Source organism: Fundulus heteroclitus, chromosome 5, assembly GCF_011125445.2.
Source record: "Fundulus heteroclitus isolate FHET01 chromosome 5, MU-UCD_Fhet_4.1, whole genome shotgun sequence".
NCBI classification, from domain to species: Eukaryota; Metazoa; Chordata; class Actinopteri; order Cyprinodontiformes; family Fundulidae; genus Fundulus; species Fundulus heteroclitus.
This window is the reverse complement of record NC_046365.1, coordinates 27,470,035-27,488,151: the sequence shown is the minus strand read 5'-3', so window position 1 is coordinate 27,488,151 and position 18,117 is coordinate 27,470,035. Positions and strand designations below refer to the sequence as shown.

Genomic DNA, 18,117 nt, shown 5'->3' with positions numbered 1-18,117 from the left:
AGCAAACCAAACTTTTTTTTGTCCAATTTTGGCTGAGGAATACAAGTTGCCTAATAATATGCACACAATGTTACAGGGAGTCAATGTCCTTAAACCAAATCCTCCCACAAAAACACATAATCTGATCTGCTTAAATCCAATAAGAATTCAGATCTATACAACTTGGAATTAGAAAATATGTATTGAAACATGATATGGTTAAAATATTAATATGCCTTATAATTGTTCACACATTGTTCTTTAAATCTCCAACATCAAACCCTTTAAAACTCTGTGATTATTTAGTAACTGTATATGTAAATTTGTCCTCTTATAACCACCCAATCAGAACATATGGGCTAAAAATTAACTGAGTAATAGAAAAAAAGGTTGTTATTCAGTCCACAACTTGCCTATCATAATATGTGCTTCATCCTGTGACATCAGTAACCATGACATCGAGCTTAGTGTGATAAAAAATGCTATCAATTATATTAAAAATGCTTATCCTCGCCCATACCATTTAAAATTTTAAATAGAAGGTTTATTTCATTTATTTTTGTTCAACTATATTTTGTTATGCAGGAAAAACACCTTTGAAAAGTGGCCTACAGAAGAGAAAGTGCATTCGAAAAGGAGGGTCTGTGTTTTGGTGCCTGGATTTTCTCTTTTGAAACCATTAATAAAAATAATGCAAGTGCAAATTTTATTTGTGTTTTAAAATGAAGAAAGGAATACATTCAAACATGAACTGTCTTTTTAGTGGTCATCAACAGATGACAGGGATTAATACTGAATTCGACTTTCCTTTTCGTCTTGAAAAAAAAATGAGATAATACATTTTATTCACACATATACATATATATATATATATATATATATATATATATATATATATATATATATATATATATATATATAATCCCCAGCAAAGGGAAACTAAATTCTGTGCCGTTTTTTTATGACTACACTGGCACCCAATCCTAATATCATGGTAAACTCGAACTGTAGGAGGTGCTGTTTTCTCCAAAGGTGTTTCCAGCATTTAACGTAGAGCTACAAAAAAAACATAACATTTTTGATAGGTTTGAATGATGAGTGAAAAAAAAATCACGTAGTTGATTTTTATTTTTTTTTATTGCAAGTTATTCTGATTTCCTGAAACTCCAACAACTGCTGTGATGTATAGGGAGAAAGCATAGTCTTTGCTAAGGCCAATTGAGGTGTTGAAGGTGTCTAAATATGAGAAAACGGACCAATTTTGAATGTTTCCTCTTTTGGTTATGTTGTTTTCCTTTTATCTTAGACACACACCAAAAAAACAAATATCAAACCAAAAAAAAATAAAAAATTCTACTTGCTTGTTTTTGACTAAATGTGAAGAATTACTTGTTTTTCAATGAAACATAAATCCAAACCAGCAGACACTGAGAGCTAATTCTGTGGCCTGAAGGCTCAGTCTCTGCCTCAAGCGGAGGAGTTTAAGGATCTCTGTGTCTTTTTTGGAAGCGTTGCAAGGATGGAGAGAGGGATGGCTGGACAGATTGGGGCCTCATCTGCAGTAATATGTCCACAGCTCCTATCTGTTGAGGCTCAAGAAATGAAATGAGCTCTCAGGACTAAGCCCTACAGACGAGGCGAAGAACTCCTTCATCCACAGGGCACTCAAAGTAGAGCAGCACCTCAACTGAGGTAGTTCCAGCATCCTGGACACTTCCCTTTGGTGGTTTTAAGGGGCGTCTTTTACTGAAACCAGAACCAGGAATAGACCCAAAACCCACTTAGGGGACTAACTATTCCTTCAGACCCAGAAACTGCATATTCCAGATACCTCCTGTATAAGCTGATGACAAGGGATGGACTAATGTAATTTTGGAAATAAATGTATTATTTACAATAACATAATTATAGATAATAATATAAAATGATAGAAAAACATTATAATGATATCTTAATAATGTCAACAGTGAAATGGTGACTTTTGGACTGAACTGATGGCAAAGTCTTGCTTTTGAGAAACAGATTTTAAATAACGGATGTGGACACATCTGAAGTATGCAAGCTCTTTTTTTCATGGGACATTACCTGATTCCATGTTGTCGTTCTTTTATTGCAAATGGTAAAATACAAAACTGGCAAGATACACAACATGGAAATTGCAATTGCAATTGGCACGTTTATTCTCTAAAGAGTTGGAACACATTCTTCTTGAAAGACCTCAAAACAATAATGGTTTCAGGTTAGTTTTAAAAGCAAAACACAGGATTGATCTATAAATTGTACATGCTTTTTGAAGACATCTAAACCCTTTCATAGGGATATTATTTGTCCCTTTATCTAAAAAGGATCTTACATTACTTTTCCCCATAACAAACTATGCAAGCAAGGTGAGTGGGCAGTACCTTTTTGAGTACCTAATGTGGCGTCTCTGCTCGTTTTCGGATGATCTTTCTATAAGTCGATGCACAGTGGATGATCATCTCACTCATCATTTATGCTAATTACTCTGTGATTCTATCCTAGTGCTAGTTAAGGTGTTCAGTAAGACATTCTGTGATATATTCTGAGAACAGCGAAAAACATGAGCCATATCATTTATCTGATGATGACGGTGTTTGTCGACTTTGTACCACGTTGTACATACAAGCTAATTTGTATGCATGGATGATGTTAAAGAAGCCACGAAGATATTGTGGTGTGATCACAATAAATCCTATGTATGCTCCCACCTTTTAATGCCGTATAAAGCAGCTTAAATGTGCGTGCTATTGCCTTATTACTTAATCTATTGCGGTGCATCATGTTCACATGTTTTTGTCACTGCCATGCCCAAATTTCCCCATTGTGGGAAATGCTATTCTGTTCTATTAAAATATATAGAATGTTCATAAGCGTTTTAAATGTAGTAAGAAATTATTATACATTGTATTATTCTTCAAGGTATGTTCAAATTTCTGGAATTAATTCCTCAAATGTCATGTCTGTCCTACAATGATTAATTTTTTTTATGAAATGTCCACAATTAATACTCCTCCCTAGCACTTTGACTTGGTTTGTATGATTTGGGTCATCAATGCTCTATACCCGATTATCCTTGGAGGGTCACCGGGTCAGCTCATATTTAAGGGCAGTCTAGAGTTTAGATCTATCAGACACACACACCTAAGGGCAAGCTAGAGTCTGTGTGCATGGTTCTTCTAGGTTGTAGAGTAATCAATTAGCCTGGCATGTTTTCAGACTGTGGTAGGAAGTCAGAGTACACAGGGACAACCCACATGCACAGGAAGAACATGCAAACTCCATGCAGAAAGACACCAGGTAAAACCCAGGACCTTAGTCCTGCAAGGCAACGACACGACCAACTACACAGTCTGTTGAGTTGGATCTTCAAATCTGTAGCAATGATCAGTAGCTGTGGGACAAGTCTTAGTATCTATCAATGATAGGAGCCGTAGTGATTGCCCTACAGAATCTGTGTCGTGGACTGAAGGCTTCTTGCACAATCTTGCGCTGACAAACAAGAGAAGCAAGGGAATGAGACTTATCAGTGAAAACCAGTTTCTGAGGTATGTTGCAACACTGACCTCATTAAGTCCTAGATAACACGCCCTTGCTCACCCTTAGACACAACATGTTGAGATTAAAGCTTACAGAAGGAAGGTTTGTTGTATTATTATTATTGTTGTCATTATTAATAGTAGTAGTAGTAGTAATAGTAGTAACAGTATTGTTATTATTATTATTATTATTATTATTATTATTATTATTATTATTATTATTAATAGTAGTAGTAGTACGGCAGAAATAGTGAGGAGGTTGAGAACTACAAATTCGAGGGTGTCCACATCTCTGCTTACCTCGCCTGGAGTAGACACACATCTCGCACCAGGTTGGGAAAGCCCAACAAAGACTTTACTTCCTCAGGAAGCTAAATTGCATTCACCTTCCTCCCCAGCCCCTCACAAACTTTGAAAAGCCAGTGTAAGAGCTCCCCCCTGGCATACTGTTGCATTGTGTGTTCTCAAGGGAACGGAAAGAACCTGCAGCAGGTGGTGAGGGCAGTGGAACACCTTATTAGATCACAACTGCCCTCACCTGTAGACTCAAAAAGAAGGCCAGAGACGTTGCATCAGACTCCACTCACCCAAGACACATTCTCTTTTTCTCTGAATACTGGTAATCTGGGATTATTGTAGTGTATTATTTTGAGTATATATATATATATATATATATATATATATATATATATATATATATATATATATATATATATATATATATATATATCTTTATCTAAACATGCGACACACTTCAGCTTGTCTTCAGTTTTCTAAGCCGCCTCTGGGTGGTGCGAGAGCGCTGCGTTGCTGAAGTAAACGCCGAAGAACGTCACGTGATCCTGTGGACGCGTTGGCCTGGCAACTGCAGCAACCCTTATCTGGCGCTTCACGGTAGGATTGATGAAAACATACAGTAGCACATTGGAATGTGTGTTGTTAAAGTACATTAGGCAGTCTGCTAAATCTTGTGAGGGTCTTCCTTAAAGTGAAATTACGGTTAATGTTCCTAGGCGTAAGGGAACACATCGTCGCTAAAATGCTACACGGGATTAGCGTTGTGCTAATTCGCAGCAACATATGTTGCAGAAGTACACGCAGTGTTTTTTTTTGTTGTTTTTTTTTTTTGTTTGTTTTTTAATGTGAAATGCAAATAAATATTGTTAGATAAAAATAAAGTTCTGGTTACTTTCCGGTATTGTAATGATAAAGCCACTGACGAGTCAGCAAAGCAGCATTTTTTTATTGAACATAAGCCAGGTAGAGGAGTCGATTATTGTTTTAAATGTCATTTTTATGAGCCCTCTTAAAAAACAATAGATGTAACAAAAAACAACCTTTTTGCTTACCTTTCAGTGCGCACCCAGAAGACACAATGCCTGAGGTCAAGTCAATATTGAGAGAAGTTCTGCCTAAGCAAGGTTTGCATCGCAGCCGTCTGCTATCTGAACAGCAGTGCTTACAAAAGGCTGCTTGTTGAGACACATGCCAACCCTTGCAGAAATGGCCAAAGATTTCTCTGTGCTCCCTTCTTAATGTCGCCTTTTGTGCTCTGCAGTTATGCTATATGGACCAGTAGTAGAGTCATTTGCAAAAAAAAAAAAATAAAATAAAAAAATATCCGTACCCTCTGAACCTTTTCACTGTCAGATTATGATACAAATTCACTGTATTTTATTGGGATTTTCTGTGATACACTTAGTGCATATTGATGAAGTTAAAGGGAAGTGATATAGGATTTTCCAAATTGTTTACAGTTAAAATGTGTGGAATGTCTATACATTTAGTCCCTCTGTGTCCATATTATTAAGAAACTGTTTTAGCAAAAGCAATGTTTTTTGCAGCATTTGAAAGCGTTTAACGGTATTCCGTGGACCAGCTTTGAATATTTAGTGACAAAATTATTTCCTGTTTAAGGTCATCGCCCTGCTGAATGTTATATATATATGAATGAAATATATACCCCAGATATACGCATTTTCCGGTATCTACCAGGTTTTCTTTCAGGACTAAGCTTTATTAACTCAATCCACTTTCCCATGAACTCACACCTCCCTGGTCCTCCTGGAGAAGAGCATCCCCACTGCATAAAGCTGCCACCTCCATGCTTCACACTGGGAATGGTTTGCTCTGGGTGATGTGCAGTGTTAGTTTTCCTCCACGCTTGCTTGTGGGTTAAAAAGTTACTTTAGTCTGGATCTTAGTGAATCTTCTTCCATTAATTGTCAGATTCTCCTCCCCGAGGTGTGGATGTCTGCTGCTCCTACAGTTTTTCTCTTCTCTGGAACCCGTGGCTTCCTCTGATTATGGCACTGAATTTTATTTAGAGCTAAAGGGTGTGTGAACTGGATACAATTTTCAAAAATAGCAGTTGCAAAAATAAATATAATTATTTTCACACTATTCTGTGTTGGTCTCACTAAATCCTAATAAAATGTGTCTAACTATGCTGTTATGTGAAAATGTTCGAGGGTTATGAAAGGTTTTGCAAGATGCTTTAGCTAGAATGTCCTGTAATTTCCCTAGCTTTTATTTTGGCAGTAAGGCACTAGCATTAAGCATAGATCAAATATGTGGAATGAGTTTAATAATAGCAAAGATGCTGATATGTTAAACTTTCACATATATACAGCTTGTCACAGAAGCCCATTTTGTTGAAAAATAACCCTGGCTGCTTCATCTACAGGACAGCTGTACATGGAAGACGTCCCAACCATGGTTCTGTGTAAGCCAAAGTTGCTCCCACTCAAATCGGTCACCCTCGAGAAATTAGAGAAGATGCAGATGGAGGCTCAAGAGGCCGTCAAACAGCAGGAACTGGCAATGAAGGAGCAAGTACAGCACATGCCCAGTTGAGGAGAAGCCAAAAAAAAAAAATAAATACATGATTTTTGTCCAATGAGTCAAACACTTTTTTTTTTTTTACTATTTTGTAATCAGTGAAAGAAATTTAGATTACAGACTTTTTTTCAGTGAGCAGAAGCAGCGGACCGAGTTTAAGCCCTCTGGTGGCCATAACGAGAATCATTCCAAATTAGTTGGTATAATCTGCTGCCCGTCAGATTGTTTTATCGTCTTGTTTAAGATTATTTTATATAACGGTTTAACAGTTTTTTGTAGCATACAGTTGGAACAATTGTGCAACCTGTAGTGAATGATGTGTTAACGACAATAAAATGTAATATTTTACGATTGAATCGTTAAACAAAGAAATTCTTGTGTAAGTCACTCTCTCACTCACTCCAAAAATAACCTCTTTCAACCATTATGTGGAGTTAATCTGATGGGTGTTTTTTTGTTTTTCTGTATTCAAACTTTACTTTCTGATGGACTGTTTCAGGTGTTCTAGGAGATAAAAGGAAAAGGCAAAGCACAGCATACAAAACAGCGATCAGTTTACACCCCATGATGCATTGAATGATCATCCTCCCTTTATTTATTTTTTTTATGATCTCCACAGACTCATAAAGCTCTTATCACAAGTTAGTTATCTTGGTACAAACACTGCTTTTGGAAAACACAAAAGGAGTGGCAGTAAAATCGGAAAACAAAACAAAAAACAACAAAAAAAACAACTGTACAAAACACGGAATGGCACTTTAAGGGATAGCTTATGTAAATGTAGAGTTACACTTTGGAGAAAAGTGGTCCACATCAGTTTAAACCAAAAGTGCTGCTTTTGTTTACCCAGAATTATACCGTTAGAAGGGAGAACATTTTACTTCACTGTTTTTTCTAAAAAAAAAAAAAAAAAAAAAATGCAAGTAAAACGGTACGTTTGTCCACTTCTTTTCAGGAATTCTGGCTCGTAAAAAAGGCCTCCTCAGTACCGTTCAAATTTCACAACTCCGCCGTCTCCCTCGCTGACGAACCTCTTTCGGTTCCTAACAAACATCAAAAAGAGCGCGATCAGTTAAACACCTTCAGGTCGTAGCAGATGTTTATTAAATTGTCTGAGAAAACTCGAAGCACTCACCGGTGGGGACACTGATCTCTTAACTTTAAACCAATGATTCCCAGGCGAAAGCTCTTATCCACAAATTGTTCCAGAATGAAATAGGCGAGAGGAACATCAATGTTTATCTCCTCGATGTCCATGTAAACTCTTTCATATCCCTGCAAGAGAGACGATGCGCCTGTCATTTAAAACAAATCCTCCTCGCCGACAGACGAGCTCAATTTGCAGTGCTCCACTCGAACAGCAGGTGGCTCCCTACCCTTCGCATTTGGTCCACAGTGATGATGGAAGACAGAGAGAGTGACTTGAGTAGCTGCAGCACCATTTTGAATGTTTTCTCCCCTCGGGACTCCAACACCATCACGATTGCCTGAGGAGAGCGCCACAGCTTTTCTTAGCGTCGCAGAGCAGCGGCTCTAACAACGGGGAAACAGACGAAGGCCTGCATGTACCTCATAGACAAATTCATGGTGGAAATGTGGGACCTCCAGATCTCGAAGGCATCTCTCCGCCTCCTTGCCGTCTCCAGACAGGATGTACTCCTTTAGCAGCAGGTTCATCTAAAAAACACAAGCCGTAATGAAAGCTTTAGTTCAAAGGTTTGTCATGCCAGTCAGGCAGAGGAGCCATCTTTTTCAGTTACCTCATAATAATAACAATAATAATAATAATAATAATAATAATAGTAATAATAATAATAAGCCTCCATTCCCCGACTACAGTAAGATTATAATGGTGGTACTTTGTTTGCGCGGAAATACCCAAATCCGAAATACTGTCAAAAGCTTGCTTGTCTTCATAAATGCAGAAGGCGGTAGTACTGTACCTCTTTGATGAGTTGTATGACCGGCCTCTGGCCTCCTCCCGTCCCCCAGTGGTTGTCAACGCGAAGACCCCCCATGCTCATCTTCAGCAGCACCACTGCTCGATCTAGTGCCGCTCTGCAGATTTAATAAAAGCAAATAAATCACTGGGTTGATGGGCGGGGGATTCCTAGTAAATTTAGGTCAGGTTTCATTGAATTTTGGTACAGTGTTTATTTTAATATTTAGTTTTATTTACTGAAACAACAATTTGGGTACGTTTTGAAGTGAAATGTCCCGTATCTTGGAGTACAACAACCGGCCACTGCCATCCTAGCGTTTTGGACTCAGAAGGAGGGATGGGTACCGAATTCGGTACCTTTATGGGTACCAACCGAATGCCGTTGGTACTACCGGGTACCGAGTCACGTGAAATGAAACGGTACAATGTTTTGGTACCTAAACACATCACCATGATAACGAGGGAGTGGAAGAGTGGGTGATTTTCCATGCCGAACATGAACACAGCATTGCACGCAACCAAGCGTGATGACGTCAGTAGCAGCTGGTCCAACAGAGCATGGCTGGTAGAAAATGGCTCCACTTTCCAAAATGTGCTGCAGATTTAGCTCCCTGCAATGTTTGTGAGACGCAGACCAGCGGTGGGAATACTTCTAATCTGAGGAAGCACCTGGTCACTGCTGCTTCAATCCCGTATTCACCTAATTCACTCTGTGCCTGTTAAAATTCATAAATTATTTCACACGGTTCATTTGTAGATTCAGACAAGTTTATATACTGTGAAATAAATATGCTAAATTGAAAAGAATTTGAGATTTTATTAATAAACTAACAATTATTACTACATACCATTAAGTATCGGTAACCAGGTACCGGTTCAATATGAAAGGTACCCATCCCTGCTCAGAAGTGACTGTATTTGGACACAGGGATAATACTTGAAGATTCTGTTTGGCATGAATCCCTGTATCACACTGAAAACTGACACTTTCACAACGTATTTTAAACAAGGAAGCAAAACCAAGGGATTTTTATGTTAAATGGTAAAGAATTAATACTGTAAAAGGAAACTAAATATCTGCTTGGAGCCAACTCTCGGTTTAAACGCAGGTCAAGAAAATCACTTCTGTCCTAAAATGTAACTTTAGACAGACATTTACTACATATTTAGCCTTCTGTAGTGTATCTGAATGCAATGACACCATCTTACACCTCTTTTTACTTTATGGATTTATTTGTATTTTACCTCATTTGTCAACAACTACAGATGGCAACTGGCAAAATCTGACGTTTTGTGAGATTAATGGTCCTGAATAACGAAGTTGGGTTGTTGTTTTGTTTGGACTAAATGGAGAAAAAAAAAAAGACATATTTTTTTAAGAGTCCTCCTCAGGCATGTTGGATATTGGTTCATAAAGACATAACTAATCCACTGAAGTGTTTCAACTGCAAAACAGGTATTTTAACAACTGGTTTTACTTTTTTCCCCTAAATCCATAGTGCAGTTTGAAGGAGCCGTTCCGATTCAGAACTGTGCTGTAATCTAATCTCCATTCCAGTCCCATTACTGCAGATAAATGGGACAGAAATGTTCCTCCTCACCACTAATTTAAAACAACAAAGTTTGAATACAAACAAAGAAATAATGCTTATTTGCTTTTTAAACGTTTAATTTCAATAGATTTCACCAAACAGCTCTTCGCTCAACAGCAGCGATTCAAGCATCCAGTACGAGTTCTTCCCACAATTCCCTGATCCACAATTATTTACGTCTGATTAATTCTTAATATTGCAATTTGGATACCTGCCGACACCAGAGCTCTGTTTGCTTTAATGTTATCACATTGTTGATTTGGTTTTAGAGGCTTTAATAAGGCCCTCTCTACCAGGTAGTGAGCTGCTGTGTTGCGTCGTACTCCCAGCATGGTTGCAGTAAACAAACAACATGAAACAAGTGCCTCAGTAAAAGTTGCTTACCTTGCATGATCACAGTCGACTTTGCCTTTGTAGCCCTCAATGTAGCTTTTGGACAATATTTGGTCGCTAACGGCCCGAGCGATGAACTGGCCGACCAACTGGAAGGAGAACATAAATGAGAAGGAGGGACATTTTAAAACCTTTAAAACAGCACCAGACCTGTGGAATAAATCAAAACTTTCCTTCGTTAAACTGGTTTTCTGTACGTTTTATTAGAAATACGCTGGGCAGGTGAGACGTTTTAATGTTTGCCGTGAAAACCCAACTGAAGCAGAAGTGCTGTGCCACAGGTATGAGCATCCCAAACACACGCTGGCCCCTGGGGCACAGGCGTCTTTGTTTACAGCAGCGCGGAGCGGACGATGTTTAGGAAACCAAAGGGCCGGCTTTGCTCTTTTGGCCTCCACAAAGCAAGCGCTCATTGTTCTTCACACAGACCAGAGGCAGCTCCATCACAACACGGTGCGGCGCAGCGGCCCGGCCGAGTGCGTGCGAAACCGAGAGAACCCCCGAGTGAAAGTGCAGTGCGGAGTGGGGGGAAGGGCAGAGTCATAATGCCCCCCCCCCCCCAACAAACCCACAAAGAGGCGAGCGAGAGAGCGCAGGGAGTAGATGACTGGTCAGATAAATCAGACGGCATAAGGAGGAGGGGGCCCACAGCTAACCCCTCTTTGCTGAGCTTGCTTTTCACCAGAAACGGTAGACAATGGCGAGAGATTTCATGTCGGCTCAGACTGAGAGGAAACACAAACACACACACGGGCTCTTCTAGCAGACCGACAGACGAAACCACGACGTTATTCCCCTCCGCTAAACCACAAGCTGAGTTTAAATGCCGAGAGAAACGAAACAGGTAGCAGAGTGAAAGCCAGGCTGTCAGGTTTGTTTTTAAAAAAAGAAAACTTCCATGAATCTCTTTTTCATGGTTATTTACAGGACTGTCTCAGAAAATTAGAATATTGTGATAAAGTTCTTTATTTCCTGTAATGCAATTAAAAAACATGAAATGTCATACATTCTGGATTCATTACAAATCAACTGAAATATCGCAAGCCTTTTATTGTTTTAATATCGCTGATTATGGCTTACAGCTTAAAAAACCCAAATATCCTATCTCAGAATATTAGAATATCGTGAAAAAGTATACCAGTAGGCTATTCAACTAATCACTTGAATCGTCTAATTAACTCGAAACACTGCAGGGTTTCCTGAGCCTTGAAAAACACTCAGCTTGGTTCAGTAAACTAAATCACAAGTATGGTAGTGGTTAAGAGACGACATAAGATTCTCACAGTAACTGGTGTACTGACCATGGCATTACTGTCCTTGATTGGCCTGCCAATTCCCCTGACCTGAACCCCAGAGAGAATTTGTGGGGTATTGTGAAGAAGAAGCTGAAAGACACCAGAGCCAACAATGCAAATGAGCTAAAGGCCGCTATTGAAGCATCCTGGGCATCCATAACACCTCAGCAATGCCACAGGCTGATTGCCTCCATGCCACGCCGCATTGATGCAGTAATCTGTGCACAAGGATTCCCAACCAAGTACTGAGTGCATTAATGGACATTTTCAAATGTTTGATTTTGTTTTGCTGTTATAATTTTTCTTTTTTACTTGGTCTGAGGAAATATTCTAATATTTTGAGATAGGATTTTTGAGTTTTCTTCAGCTGTACGCCATAATCAGCGATATTAAAACAATAAAAGGCTTGTGATATTTCAGTTGATTTGTAATGAATCCAGAATGTATGACATTTCTTGTTTTTTTAAATTGCATTACAGAAAATAAAGAACTTTATCACAATATTCTAATTTTCTGAGACAGTCCTGTATGTTTTTTTTTACAGAAAAATCTAAAAAGATCCTGTCTTCCTCCCCCCACTTTGTCACATTACAACCCCAAACTTTAATTTATTGTGCAACATGTGACAGATCAACGTAGAGTTGTAACAATTGTAAAGAAAGGAGATACATGGGCTTACATGTTTTTATAAGTAAAATTAAAAAATGGTGAAAAGCTGCAATGACTTTTGGGGTTTTATCTCCAGCTGCCTTATCGCTGTTTTTACAGCCATCCATCAGCTTCCCTGACCGTGCTTCTTTCACCAGGACATTGGTGAGCTCAGGCTGATGGGTAGACGGTTCTCACGCCACACATCGTGTTTGGCTCAAAGGCCAAAGGGTCCGGTTCTAGTGTCGTCCGAGCAGAACACCCTCCTCCAAGTGTTCATGGTGGCCCTACATGGCACCCCTTCATCCCTGACCTGTCAGCTGGGCTCTTAGGTTCATGATGCCGTTTGTTGACCAATGTTCCCCAACAAGCCTTCATACACCAGCTGTACCTATACTGAGATTTAACGCACATTTCAGTCCAAGGTTTTGGAAACTCACCTGAGGTGCTCCAGGTGTGTCCAGCGCCAGGTCGGGCAGTTCTCTCAGCAGCTTGTCAAAAGAAGCCTCCATGTCGCTGCGGGAGAGGACGCTTCCACACAGGTCCACCAGCAGCCTGGAGGTGAGCTCCCGGTGGCTCGCCTTGGCCTCCAGGGCCAGAGACACGGCGAGCGACGGAACCTCGCTCCGCATGGGCCCCAGGTTCAGGTCTGCGAGCAGCTCCTGTAAAAAAGGAGAAGGACTTTAGCTTTGCGGCGGTATTCAGGGTTCCAGAGAAGGACATAGCGGCAGGCTGCTTCCTGCACGGCACTACGCCACACAGGGGGCACTCACAGCTACTTCATTGGTGTCTCCGTGTTCGAAGTACTCTTGCACTATGGGGGCGACAGTCTTCTCGAAGTCCCTCTCATCCAGCGGAGGCACCACGGTCTCGTACACACAGTTCTCCTGCCAAAGCACAGTTGTGTTGCACGATCTTGTGTTAGGAGGACACATGTCCAGTCCAGACCAAAACACATTAAAAACTTAACACCAAAAAAAAATAATAATAATAATAATAATAATCTAGTTTACCTTTAAAACCATGATCCAAAACTAAAAACACTAGTGAAGCAGAACAGAGCTCTGCACTGATGTTTTGCTGGTTATCAGTATTAAAAGGTAAACCTCAACTTAAAAAATAAAAATAAAATGTTGGTTTGAACATTATCACAATTTCACACAATTTGAGGTCATTTTAATGAAATGTTAAAGAATAAAAAGAGCGCTCCCTCCCCCACCGCCTGCTTTGCACTGCCGATCTGCAGGTTTAAAGATGGCTCCAACATTTTTCCCTTTTCTTAAAAAAATAAAATAAAAATAATAATAATTTGGGCTTTTTAGAAATATATTTATTTTAAAGACTCACAGCATCCCCAAGCCATCATCATCATTCTTCTTAATGTGGTAAAACTAAACTTGGTGAGCTAAGGCCAGCATGTCTGTTAAGAAGCTCAAAGTAAGCGACCAGACTAACCAGCTAGCAGCTAACAGTAGCCGACTGAACTTGAGTTACTTAAAACGTTTTTTTTTTAATACAATCACCCATTTTTAAAACAGGTAATTATTTATTAAGAACCCCACAGTAACTGAACGCTGAATTAATGCAAATGAATGCAAGAGACGTTACAAATGTTACCTGGTCTTCATCAAAGTTGGGGTCTTTCTTGTCCACCTCCACCGGCTCGTAAACTTCGCCCGACCTTCCCCACACGCCCTTTCCTCCCGCCCCACCTGCAGGCAACAGTCAGAGGCAATGTTAGGCGGCACGTCGCCCCACCGTGACATCTGCTCGTGTTAACTTAACAGGGAGGACAAATAAAAGAGGAGAACTGCAGCGTTAGTGTCTCACGTATCTTAGCAACCGGAGACAGGAGCCGTTTTTAGTGCAGGTCGCTGACAACGAAAACGCGAGGTGAGGCCTTTTTTTTTTTCTTTGTTCCTGCTACATAACTGATCACTTTAAGCCAGTTCTTCCTGAGCCCTTACAATCCATTTTCACATTGAGCTAACATTAAATCCCCTCTGCATTCGTTTCACAGTTCTTCCACTCGCCTTGAATTCAGTGCTGGACCTAAAAGACATAAACAGCGGCTGCTGATGTGGAGACCAGGCTGCACATTCAGTGTGGGCAAGCAAAACAACTGTAGGGTGAGCCACAGCAGATTGCAGACAGTTTAAGAAGGCCAAGACCAAAGCAGCTTGAAAACATCCTTTAAACCCCCCATAAGTTCCACCCAGTATGCGGGCAGAGCACTATATTTAGCTCATCCTACATTAGTTGAGAATCCGCCCCACTTCTGTGTTAAAACAGCTCGTTTCCTTGTCTGCTCTGTCCCCGGCTAAAACAAAAATGAGCACACCCACACTGAGCATCTCTCTCGTGAACTTAAAATGCATGCAGCTTTAAAGCAGAAGAGTCCTGCGCTCAAATTACACGACTTTGACGATGCGACAGCGCTGTTGTGTAACCAAAAGAGGACGGACTTTGTGCCAAGAAAAACTGGACATGCCCTTTAGTCTGCCGCCCCATGGGAAGAAGGCGAGTGGACAAACCCAACCGGCGCCTGGAGGAGGGTCTAAATGAGCGATGATAGTTACGTCACAAACAAGCTGCTGATAGACAGAAAAAAAACAAAAACTAAAAAAAAAATAAAAAAAAAAATAAAAAAAAAAGAAAAATAATAAGAGACTAAAATATAACTTTTTGCCCTGCACATAAGTCCATCTCCCTTTAGCAACACAAAAACAAACACTTTCAGAGGCTCTAAAATGGCATTTTTTTTAATCCTTTATGAAAACAACAACCATCCTCAGGTAGTAATAAAAAAAACTAATGAAGTCCTTCCGTTCCAATCAGGAAAAGAAACAAAAAAAAAAAAGCCATCTTACCTTTTTTTGGCAGGCCTCTACCTTTCCCCATGCGGGACTTGCGGTCGAGCAGCTTGCTCTTGGGACTTGTTGGCGCCATAGAGGTTCCCCTCCCAACATCCCCGTTGTCGCTGAGGGAGTCCCCCCGGCCCGAGTCCCTGGAGGAGTGTTTGCGCAGCCTCCGCTTGGCCTTTGCCTTCAGACAAGCCTCGTGGATGTTGCTGCTGGGGGAAGAGATCCAGTTGCCGTTGATCTCGTTGTTGATGTTCTTATTGGAGACGCCACTTCCTCCGTTGTCTTCCTCTCCTGAAATGAAGGAGTCGCTGAGGTCCTCGACCCCTGTTGGACACGTAAGCAAAATAAGTGCTACTGTCAGTCGCTTCATTCACTTGATTGGTGACTGTTGGTTGCACCCTCCCCTTCTAAAAACACAAACAGCTTTTTATCTGCTATTCTGAGTTACACTTTAGACACATCTCCATGAAAACATGCCCATTATGCCATTTGCTATCCCTTTGAATCATTCCTGTAAAGGTGCGTTCACACCAGATGCGAATGTTGCGACCCAAGCGACTGATTTACATGACATCCTTATGTACAGGTGCCATACAGTAGCAATGTGACGCGAAGGCAGGAGACGCGTTTCTAGCTATGCAACAGGCGCGATGTTGGCGATTAGAGCGAAGCCAGAGCGATACCTGCGATGGAATGCGAAGCAACAGTCACTGGAGTTGAAAAATCTGAAATGAGACAACCAATCGGGAACTGGATGTGGCTGTGACAAGGGGTGAGATTAAGTTATTTTCATTCAACATAGAAGACAAGCTGATACAGGCAGTCGGCCTCAGTTGTATGACTCTGCCAATTATCACTAGCGAGCCAAGTCCAGAAAGGAGCAAGCCTGGAGAAGAGTGAGAGAGGAGGCTGAAGTGGCAGGGAAGTGAAAGCGTCACTAGATGGCGCCATTGTACTTCTGTTTTTCTGGCTACTTGCCCTCTGTGCGAAGATATGTCAGGCAAGCAACCCATGCAAAAATGCTTACTTTGTTGCCAAAATCATGTTTGGTGTGAACGCACCTTTAGAGACACAGCCACAGATTATAAGTGAAGTTTGGGCCAACAAAACTATGCTTAATTATCCTGACAGTGAATGTTTTGTTTCTTTTAGTCAAGTAGTTATTGGTTTAAACTAACGATTTATCAAAAATCAACTGACTGCATGAGCACTATCTCCTGGCAAATGTGACGTCGTTTGATAAATGCCCCATTAGCTTTTGCAAAGTTTATCAAAAACAGTGTGTGATAGATAAATAAAGAATGAGTAATTGAGAAAAAGATTTGAGGAATGACTGAAATATATATATATAAAAAACAAAAGACATTATGAATTTATCAAATATATAATACTTCAACAAACGGTTAAAAACAAAAACTGAAATTGTACAAGCATACATATATAAGTTCACTTCAACAGATTAAGCCAAGCAACCCAATGCAGAATATTCTTTGTTGCAGTTTTTAATTGTGAAAATATTATTTTCTACGGTAACAAATGTGACCTCTTTGCTGACTGATCAATTTAAATCTGTTTTAATCTGTTTAAAAAAATCGGAGCATTCTTCAAAGGTCGCTATTGAACGTTTACTTGCTATATCTAAAAATAACTAAATATGCATTTGTTGTTATTTCTCCTCACAACCGTGAATTTACAATTTTTAACCTACACAGATGATCTTCGTATTATTGCTCCTTCAAATTAAATAATTTGCTTTGACACATTTCTTTTGGGCATACCTATCTGCAGTCATCTGAAATGAAACCTATATCGCATTTGGTTTACATTAAATCACTTAGTGTTCCCTTTCCTACTAAATGTGGACCAAACAACGGATTGTAGTGAAAGGAAACACGGAAATCACCCACTTCCACCTGAAAAAAAAAAAAGCACCACTGCCCGACATCGCTCCTCACGGCGGATGATGCATTTGAGGTTTCACACTTACCAACAGGGTTTGCGTTGAGCCAAGCCTCGCAGTCAGCTGCCATGGTTTACGGTAGAAAAAGGGCTTTTTGCAGCGGAACCGTGCAAAAACAAGAATTCCCGCAGATAACTGCAAAAACGGAGAAAAGGGGGATGAAATATAAATATTATACATGTCGCTGCAGCCGTGCAGCGATGATTTGTCCAGACATGTCGCCACACAACGCCCCCTTCATTCAAAGACGTACTATTGTCAAACAATGGCTAACAGTTTTAAACGACAATTTAAACTCTAATACAATTACCTGAATGCTATTTTATGTAAAGACGATAGCTTCTTTCGCATAACAAAAAAAAATGCAGTGTACATATAAAAAAAAGACCGTTTTCTCGGTTCGTTAACTCGCAACGTATCTTTCCTCGAAGCCCAAACGGTAAAAAAGATAACATCAAACGGTCAGCAGCTTAAATTAACGAAGCTATCGCCTTTCCAACTATCCTGGCGTTTTAAAAGTGCTAATCTACACACTCAAATGTTTTACCTAATGAGATAAAAAAAAAAAACAACAACAACAACAACACTTACCGTTTCGCACCTCAGCGCTTTTGACTCGGACGCACAAGCTGTTGTTTTTGTTTTACTTACCCAGCAACGCAGTCACACAGCCTAATGTTTTTCGCATCTGATTGGGCTAACGGAGGGGGCTGTTTCACGTCAGCCAATCAAAACGCAGCACAGCATTTCCTTCTAGAAAGTTCTATGTAGATCCACGAGGTGGTGTTGTTTATAAAGTGCTGCCCCCTATCGGTTGTACAGCAGGCACGTACGTCGCAGCTGAGATGTGGATGATGTTTCAAGTCAAATACATTTATGAAAGTGAAGAAGGTAGTATTGTGATTGTATTAAAAAAAAGTATATTTTGCATGGGGGGGGGAGAGAAAAAAGGTTGCCAACCTAAACAACGTGACCTCATCGGATAAAACCAAGCAGAGGACTGGACACAAATAAATCAGACAGACCAAACTGAATTTTTTTTATCA

The 18,117-nt window shown here is 40.1% G+C and overlaps 1 protein-coding gene and 1 long non-coding RNA gene across 2 annotated transcripts; one reads left to right on the top strand and one right to left on the bottom strand.

The window, feature by feature from the left end:
- The first annotated feature begins 4,300 nt into the window (after positions 1-4,300).
- LOC105929282 lies at positions 4,301-6,417 on the top strand. The gene is made up of 3 exons (XR_001166378.3): positions 4,301-4,430; positions 4,893-4,957; positions 6,223-6,417. It is a non-coding gene; the product is annotated as an uncharacterized LOC105929282 (long non-coding RNA).
- A 528-nt stretch (positions 6,418-6,945) lies between these two features.
- On the bottom strand, positions 6,946-17,768 carry pdcd4b (programmed cell death 4b). The gene is made up of 12 exons (XM_012866993.3): positions 17,663-17,768; positions 17,099-17,206; positions 15,118-15,435; positions 13,865-13,959; positions 13,021-13,134; positions 12,688-12,909; positions 10,296-10,393; positions 8,321-8,435; positions 7,947-8,054; positions 7,754-7,864; positions 7,513-7,652; positions 6,946-7,420 (listed from the first exon to the last, which is right to left on the bottom strand). The coding sequence occupies exons 2-12, from the start codon at positions 17,139-17,141 to the stop codon at positions 7,360-7,362; spliced, it is 1,425 nt and encodes a 474-aa protein (XP_012722447.3). The 5' UTR covers positions 17,142-17,206; positions 17,663-17,768; the 3' UTR covers positions 6,946-7,359.
- Between the last annotated feature and the right edge of the window lie 349 nt (positions 17,769-18,117).

Bases quoted from the DNA above. Each gene is read 5' to 3' on its own strand.
- pdcd4b (XM_012866993.3), bottom strand. From the start codon at position 17,141: ATGGCAGCTGACTGCGAGGCTTGGCTCAACGCAAACCCTGTTG. The intron at 13,135-13,864 runs GTAACATTTGTA...GTGCTTTGGCAG, and splicing joins CCAACTTTGATGAAGACCAG to GAGAACTGTGTGTACGAGAC. The intron at 7,865-7,946 runs GTACATGCAGGC...CGCTCTCCTCAG, and splicing joins ACCATGAATTTGTCTATGAG to GCAATCGTGATGGTGTTGGA.